The 8,507-nt window shown below is 41.0% G+C and overlaps 1 protein-coding gene across 4 annotated transcripts in view; it reads left to right on the top strand.

The window, feature by feature from the left end:
- Positions 1–697: 697 nt before the first annotated feature.
- Positions 698–8,507, top strand: part of col11a1a (collagen, type XI, alpha 1a) — a 69,277-nt gene continuing 61,467 nt past the window's right edge. For 3 of the 4 annotated variants that reach the window (XM_042226615.1, XM_042226613.1, XM_042226614.1), the window contains exons 1-3: positions 699–1,104; positions 5,581–5,745; positions 6,083–6,296. In XM_042226615.1, coding sequence (XP_042082549.1) covers positions 990–1,104; positions 5,581–5,745; positions 6,083–6,296 — 494 coding nt within the window. In that variant the 5' untranslated portion in view covers positions 699–989. Of the gene's footprint in view, positions 1,105–5,580; positions 5,746–6,082; positions 6,297–8,507 lie in introns of all 4 variants that reach the window. The other variant, XM_042226612.1, reaches the window with a different exon arrangement.

Below are 8,507 nucleotides of genomic sequence, written 5' to 3'. Positions count from 1 at the left end.
GGTTTTGTGGTTATTTCTTTTTTTAGTTTAACTACACATCAGGAGAACATTACCCTTCATGACCAAAAACAAACAAACAAACAAACAAACAAACAAATAATATTCTGTTAGCTTGTTGAAGGTCAGTGTATGACTCTAAAATATTCCGTAGGTCTAGTTGGTCTGGATGTTTATGAGGCATAACATTAAAACATTTATTGATCTCTCATACCCCAAAGCAAAACATCTGTATTCCTCTAATTTATTCAAGTGTTTTCTTTCATTCCACACCCGCAGGACCTTTCAGGATCTGTTTTCTTTTCCTTTTTCATGTTTCTGTCCACGGAAAATCCTGTGGATTAGTATTTGTAGTGATGTAAAATATTGAATCCTCAGTGACTCTGTAGCACTGTCTGGTGTTTTGTTTGATTCAATGGTGCATTATAATTCACTACTATTATTTTTGAACGGTGTATAAGAAAACATTGTGGATAACAAATGATGTAGTCTCTGGTGAATTGTAGATATTATCAATGTTACCGAACATCCTGCGTGCACAGTTTTCCCAGGTCATTATGAGCTGTGTCAGAGTTTTCTTTCATGAAAAGCGCTCTGAAGAGACTTCGGGGGGCGCACAACAAAGCCAATGGGTGGACCCGAAGGAGAATTTCCAGCCCCGTGATTTGCTAATCGGGGGCTGGTTCACTTGTCATTTCCCTGTAATCCTTGCTCTGGTTTGTGGAGCTCGCCCAGCCCTCCTGTCCGTGGACGCACCAAGTGTACCGATTGCACTCTTTGCGTTTTGGATAAAGCCCGACTACCTTCACTGTGAAGTCTGGGCACGGTACAGGAGGATCAGGGCCTCGTTGTGGCTGAGAGAAGAGGCTTAAATTCGTCACATATGGCTTTTTTGTAGGACAGTATCTATCATTACTTGGGATTGTGGAAGGGACGTCAGTAAAAATCACTTAAGTCGCCCAGAAGTTTTATACACTTGTGGGCGCGCGACCATGGAGATGCAAAGGTGGTCCACAAGGTGGAAAACGAAAAGGTGGCTTATGGATTCCACTGTAACCGGATTCATCACTATAACCTTGGTTCTACAGGCTGCTAATGTCAGAGCAGGTAAGATTACTAGGTCCCAAACGCCTCTAATAAACTTTGTATTGCCGAAAAGGGGACGGTGTACGGAACGCCGACTGGATAGGTAACTGATGATGGAGATTGGGGGGTGGGGGTGTAACATACTTACCTGGAGAAGGCAGCGTTATGCTCGCATCGCAATTAGACGTGTTTTCCCGTTTCACAAACAAACGAGTCACAATAAGGTGAGACTGCCCCATATTTAGAAGCCGATGAAAGCCGAACCAAAGGCACCGCAAAGGTGTGCCCTGTTACTGCCACTGTGAGGAGAACCGTTAAATACTTTGAGACAGGCGGCGCAGGTAGTGCTCGTGAGGAATCGATTGAAATGCGTGTATTAGTTGATCAAAATCCCGTTAATTAAAGCAAATTTTACCTTGTGCTACTTTTACGCATGAATGAAAAGCGTCTGCGGCAAATATGAAACACATGGCCTAATTAAATTCATCCTAAGCCGCTGGTATGCACTTATAAAGATCAGGAAACAGAGCATGGTGCTTTTTCTCTCTCTTTTTTGTAAGATTCGCTTGGGCAAAAAGAAACCTCTTTGTTTGAACTGTGGTCCCCTAGGTGGATTGGAACACGGTTAGCAGGGTGGGCTTTTCCAGCCAGATGGCACTGGACATTTGTCGGACCCTGGACTTTGTTCACTTGTTTCTTACAACTGTTTAACTGCACCACTCATATCAGAATGCAGTTCTTTACTTCATGCCTGGCTGAAGATATATTCAACAGTGGATTGGTGTTTAACTTTGGCCGTGATCTGATTGCCAGTCTCATATTATACAGTGGGTGAAATTCTAACGTGTGAACGTGTGGAAAGATATTTAATTGAAGGTTCTTGGGCACAAACATTTTGACGTGAAAGTTGTGGTTTGCGGAACAGCAGCAATCGTTTCATGAAATCCGCTTTTATGAAACGTCTCAGTGGATCTCCGACCTGTCAGAGCAGAGTGGAAATCATCTGTCGGTGTGGGTGCTAAAAGTGGTCATGCAGGTTCACCCTATCTCCACACTGCCCTGGTCCACACCAAAGCCCAAAAACTGGCCTGTGCATCCCCCCTCCCCCTTGCCACCCACCAACTTTGCACTTAAAGGTTTGGTCAGCTGCAGGACAAGGCTGTGTTGTGTCCGTGGTGGGAATGCTTCCTCTCTAAGTATTGAGCAGTTATTTGATGATGGTCCTTTTTGAGCTTCCCTATGATTTAAGAGCCTTCAAAGAGCAGACCTGCGTATGGGCCTAGCCTACCATTACAGCCACAAGTGACATGGTTCAGGATTACATGGGTCTCACATCTTGGCCGACAACTCTGTAAGGACTCCTTGTTTAAAAAAAGGCTGTTGGAGATAAACATGAACTTCATAGTAATATTTATCCAATACCTGCAGTTTGTCTAGTGGGTTTTCAGTGGTAGACTGAAAGCGTGTTCTGCAAAACAAGAAATAAATGCAGTTTAATTGTTTCACTTGATGTTGTGCAAATGCAGGGGTTCATGATTACGTTGTTGTGCATTTATCTACTTCACACAGCATTTTGGTATCATTTGTTGTGTTAAAGTACTACAGAACCTGTTAAATTTGATGAAAATTACTGAATTTATGGTCTAAATTGAAAATGTACCGTTTAATAACTAAACAACTAGAGACATTTTTATACAATTTAAATATCCTCCTGCAGACTCTGTGCTCTATGGTCCTAATTTCTTCGCCGCTCTTTATGGCAGTAGGAGCTGTTCCTGCAGGGTGCCCTCTCCATCTAGCAGTGTACAGACACGTTTTCTCAGCCCCTGGGGCGCAGGCTCAGATGTGCATTCCAGCAGACAAAGCTAGCATTTCCAGAGTCTTCTCCTTAAAATGCCCAACTGTGAACAAGAGCTAATCAGCTCCTTGCTGGACCTTTGTCTGCTGAAGCTGTCACACATTTATTGTTATTGTCAGTTCATTTAGAGATTTAAACACAATGGGGCAAACAAACCCATATTTCCATATGGAGGCATACAGTAAAAAGAGATAATGTGAGGAAAAGTAAAGTGAAGGAAGAGGAGTGGGGGGAAATGCTTTGAAAACTGGGTTGGTCTCAGTGAAGTTTCTTTGGTATGACAGCAGCATAAAGCCGTCTTGTTTTAGCCGGCAGCGTGGTGGAAGTTAAAGGAAGCAGAGAGGGAGAGTGGGGGAGAGGGGCTATATATATAGAAAGAGAGAGAGAGGGAGAGAGACACTCTGAAGATGTTATTAGAGTCTCAGGGAGCTGCAGGTGAAAAGGTCCTCTTCTATTTACCAGCCAATTTTACATTTCTTTACCTTAAAAGACAAAAATGCTGAAAATGAGAAAGTGAGTGTGGGATTTATTATAGGAGTGTTATGTACAGTTTAGTTAGAGTTGAGAGTATTTGGCCTCAGATGTGAATGATGATATCTTTTGGAACATGCAGTTTACAATGATGTACACTTGTGAACATGACAAATAAATTAAATCTGTCCATTTTGATGTCTTATGGCAACAAAGCTTTATATTGCTCCTCCCATTATCCTCTTTCTCTATAGTTTGCATTATCATCCACGCAAGGAGTGATGAAACAACAGAGTATTTAGCAGCTTAGGTACTGGTTCCTCCTCCACACTAAGGAAGGTCCATCCTGAGTTCTTCTCACAGCTATGTGGCCTATTTACTTAGCCTTGAGGGCAAACACACCAGCTCATCAGATACACTCTTTTAAAATCTGTGCACACTCATTTGGCCACCTTGATGGATTGGCCAGTATTGACGTTTTCACAGCACCACTGTATGAGGGTCGTAGCCTGGCCAAATTGGCACATCTGGAACATATGAGTCCTGGAGTCTGAACTGAAAGCAACTCTGCGGGAACTCACAATAAGCTCCTCAGTTCACGCTCCAAAATAAGTAGTTGCTTCATCCTCACAAGCTACAAAAATGACCATGTTGTCCTTAGTGAGGGTATTCCCACAGTCACGGCTGATACTGCTCTCAACTTCGCATTTATTTAAGATGTTTTTAGATACTTTGCCTTATGTTCCTTTGAGCGTTTTGTTGAAATGCGAGTGAGTTAATCAGCCAACACAGATTTTTCTTAGAGGGATCTATTAGCGGTTGGTGTTTGTGAACGGCCTTGTGACTTCTTCAGATTTCAAAGTTCAAAGTGCACCAAGTTTAAGGAGATCAGCTCTCTGCTAGCATTTTGACCTGTTGTGACTATCTAATGATCTTATACAAGCCTTCTGTATGAGAGCTGCTAGTGGCACATTCAGTATTCAGTTGTAGATGTTAAGACAGGAGCTTGTTCCCAGAGCACATGCTTCTCCGAATGAATGAAACGTGCTCTTTCTTTTCTTTTCCTTGCCATTGCTGGAATGTTAACCAGAAAGTGTTGAGATCGACATCAGTGACTTTTTTTTAACATCCTCTTGTGTCAAGAAGTTAGAGAAATACAAGAGTTATTTGACCTCAACATGCCAACCATAACAGCGGCTTGAGAGCGATCAGAAGAGGCTTACTGATGCTTTCAGGCACCTTTGCATGCTTCCGCTCCAGAAAAACACATTAGTGTTATTACATCCAACAGTCTGCAGTTGTATTGCCTGATTTATTCAGATACCGCTGTCTGCTTCATGGAGTAAACTGAGCAACTGTCATTTGAGCATATTCAGGAGTTAAACTCATTTGTCTATAAATAACGCTTGCTGTCCATCAAATCCATCAAATATTTCACATTTTTATCTGACCTTGGGCAGGAAAAAAAAATCTTCCAGCTGCTAATGGCCTATATGGCCAATGGTCAGTATATGTTGCAGTTGATGTTTTCCCAACCTAATGTTTTATGATGAGACAGTGGTCTGAATAGAAGGCATAATTACAATGCTTTCCCATGGGAGTCCATTTGCACCCACATAGGCTCCTTTATGTAAAGCACATCAGATTGAAGAGTCTTATCAAGGTAAACCTATCCAGGTGTTATAGAGCTCGAATTCTGTTGGTGCATTGTTCATTGGTATGCTTGGCTTAGACATTTCCTGTCAGATGAGATTGTAGAGCCTGGGCAAGGCCACATTTCCTAATTTAACTATTTATTGTAAGAAACTGAACTCCACATTTAACCAGCATGACACACATATTTTTGATAAAAAGCCATAATTTATAAAAATTTAATTTAACATTAGGTAGAAGTCCTGTTAGTGCCCTGCATTTATTTACAAGCACAATGACATGTTTATTTATATTAAAAAAAAATGTTAAAAGCCCCAACACTCATCATTGTTCCCTTAATATCTTTGGACTTTGTTGAGAATGCACCTTCACTTTAGCATACTATCTTGATGGACTGGTTTTATGTTTCCAACCTGAATCGTTCATGAGGTGGTGGTTATGAAAAGGAAGCGCACCTTCATGTTGCCCACAGAAATCGCTGCAATAACCTGATGTTTTCTTTGCCTTTTAAACAGCAGAGCCAGTGGATGTCCTAAAAGTATTAGCATTTGAAAATTACCCCAAAGGAGTGACAAAAACAACAGGATTTTGCGCAAACCGAAGAGCATCGACGCCAGATACAGCTTACAGAGTTGCCAAGGAGGTCCAGATCAGTGCCCCCACCACACAGTTATTCCCTGGTAAGTACCTTTAACCTTAGACTGCTATGTGCAAACTGATAGTGACTGCTTTTATCACGACATTAGGTGAGCATGAGAAAAACATACCATGCAGATATGTGTAGATTTCCATGCGCCTTAATATTTTACCAAAATTAAAAGCGAGTAATGTCGCATCGTTATAGTGTTATTATTATTGTAATTCACTGTGATAAAATGAGTATTTACTGAGAACGTACTAAAAATATTTATTGGTAGTTATTTATTACTTTTGAAAAGAAAAGTGATGCTGGGCGAAATTAAATTTTATTTATTAGATCATCTCAGTCACATTAACTTTTCTGTTTTGACCATGCAGGTGGTGTTTTTCCTGAGGATTTCGCCATCCTAGCCACAGTGCGTCCCAAATCTGGCATCCAGTCCTTCTTGCTGTCCATTTACAACGAGCAAGGAGTCCAGCAGCTGGGCGTGGAGGTTGGACGCTCACCTATCTTCCTGTATGAGGATCATAATGGCAAGCCAGTCCCAGAGGAATACCCCCTGTTTGATGGTCTTAACCTTGCTGACGGAAAGTACGTCAGATCTCGAACATTCACTCACGTAGTCACGTATTCGAACACATGCACAGGACCTCAGAGGGAATGGGTGTGGAGAGTGAAGGGTGTTAAAATGCAACATGGGGCAAAGGAAACATGCCAGTGCTTTGGCATTTTGCAGCATTGAATAGTTTTGAACAAAGTGATCCAGCATTTATTTATTGGTGCCAGTTTTGCTGGATTATGCGTTCCTATAATGCATTGAATGCTATTTTAATCAGCCTAAAAATAGTTTAATGACCATGTAAAGCTAAATATTTTCTGATTCCCACTGACTTGTTCTTTTTAATAAAAGTGAGAAAACAACCCAGATCTTCCCCTTGTTGCGCTGCAGGTGCTCATCACCGGATTAGCCATCTCATCAGGGGTCTGTGGGCATAGAGACAGGTCAGAGACAGAGAGACACTGGATTATTGGGGCACAGCAGGACTGCTATGGACAACCTGACCTCATCTATGAACTCACTGCCTCTGCTATTTTAGAGACAGAGGCAAGGGGCAGTACCAGAAATACAGGCCTCTTAACATTTAGCATAAACCTGATTATCTTCTCCCATGTTCAAAAATCACAAAATGCTCAGTGGGAGTTTTTAGGTCACTGTCAAGAGTCCATGTGCAGGGACAGGCTGGGGATAAATAATCAGAAAGGATGCTGTGCTTTACAGTTTCTTCCAGTGTTATTAAAGGATTTTGCACTTGCTGAACATGCTGAACTTTAGAAGGAAGTCAGAACCCAGTCACAATATTTTTGTGCTCTAAATTGGCTTAAGATGAGTTATAGTATATATGCTGTTATCATAATAGAAATAAGCTTGACAAATCCTTGAAAAGTCAGCAATAATGCTGCTTCGTGAGCATTTTTCAGCAAATGAAAGATACTCTGAGCCGGCTTTGTGCTAGTCTTGTAGGCGGTTTTGCCCATTATGTGCTACTTGCTTTGTTAGAGAGTGCACTGTTTTTGGTGGAGGACTTTCCAGCTCAAGGTCTTGTTTAAAACTTCAGTGGCTATAGCTGCATGCATGGATGGATTCACTGCTACTAGCAAGCAGACACTCAGGCTGAATAGGGAGGTACAATGATCTGCTATTAATGAGGTAAAAAGGAGCATTCTTTTATTTAGAAAAATGGATAAGATATGATGCAACTTAGTTTTGCCATAATTACACTTTTTAAATATGATTTATATAATAATATGCTATTTCAAATATAATCTTACCCCTCCGATCAATATGCACTTAAAGTCTGAGAAAACTGACTGAAGTCAACGATTGCTTTTCTGCCACATAAGGTGACAAATAGTCCTTTGTGCCGTAGTGCTTATCCCAGAGAGTGTTGCACATTTATTTTTCTCCAAGCTCCATTTCCTGCCCTGGAATGTGTCTGTATGACTTAGCTGATATTCAAAGACACATTTTCACTTTTGGTAACACAATTAACCACGCAGATAAATGAATTATCAGAAACAGTTTTATCTGTGATTAAAAAAAAGGTCTTTGATTGCTATCTTAAGTTAAGATGTTGTCAGGTCTCATCTTCCATCTGTGAACAATGTTTTGACTGTCTGTCTCCTGCTCTGGCAAGGCAAGCCTTCCTGGATCTTGACACACACTTTCCACAATGTTCACAACGTCTGTCATGCTAAGTAACCCAGAAGGAGGATTAAGTTTGGAGTTTAATGAGTGTAATCCCGTGTTAAACAGGGCCAAAGTGTGGGGGCAAGAATGTGGTCCAGTGCTGCCTGGTATGCAATAGCCCTCAAGTGCAGCGCAAATGGTGCAGAGGCAAGGAAGGTGTCAGACTCACGTGTGACCCCAGTTAACCCATTGCATCGATGGCGGTTGTCGATCAAAATATACCATAAACACTGGAGCATGTATTGTAATGAGTATTGTGAATTTCTTTCTCCTTGAGTTGTGTTGTGAAGCAGTCAAAGTGGACTACATACTGTTAAAGTGCTGATGTTGTTTTAGATTATGATTAAATTAAATTAAATTAAATTAGATATCCTAATTTTTACTTGACACCTATAATAATATTTTTTAGCAGCTATCTGCTGTGTCAAGGCCTTTTTATTATGTGAGAATTCCCACAGCAACAACATGCAACAACATTTCAAAAATGATTAAATAACAAGCAGTTAACTTATTGAACTTTATAGATGTTTCCTTTTTTTCATTTATTGCTTTTC

This window comes from Haplochromis burtoni, unplaced genomic scaffold (genome assembly GCF_018398535.1).
Source record: "Haplochromis burtoni strain Fernald_Lab_line unplaced genomic scaffold, NCSU_Asbu1 Contig_220, whole genome shotgun sequence".
NCBI lineage: Eukaryota > Metazoa > Chordata > Actinopteri > Cichliformes > Cichlidae > Haplochromis > Haplochromis burtoni.
Note: the sequence above shows the minus strand (reverse complement) of the source record. Positions and strands in the feature narration are given on the sequence as shown.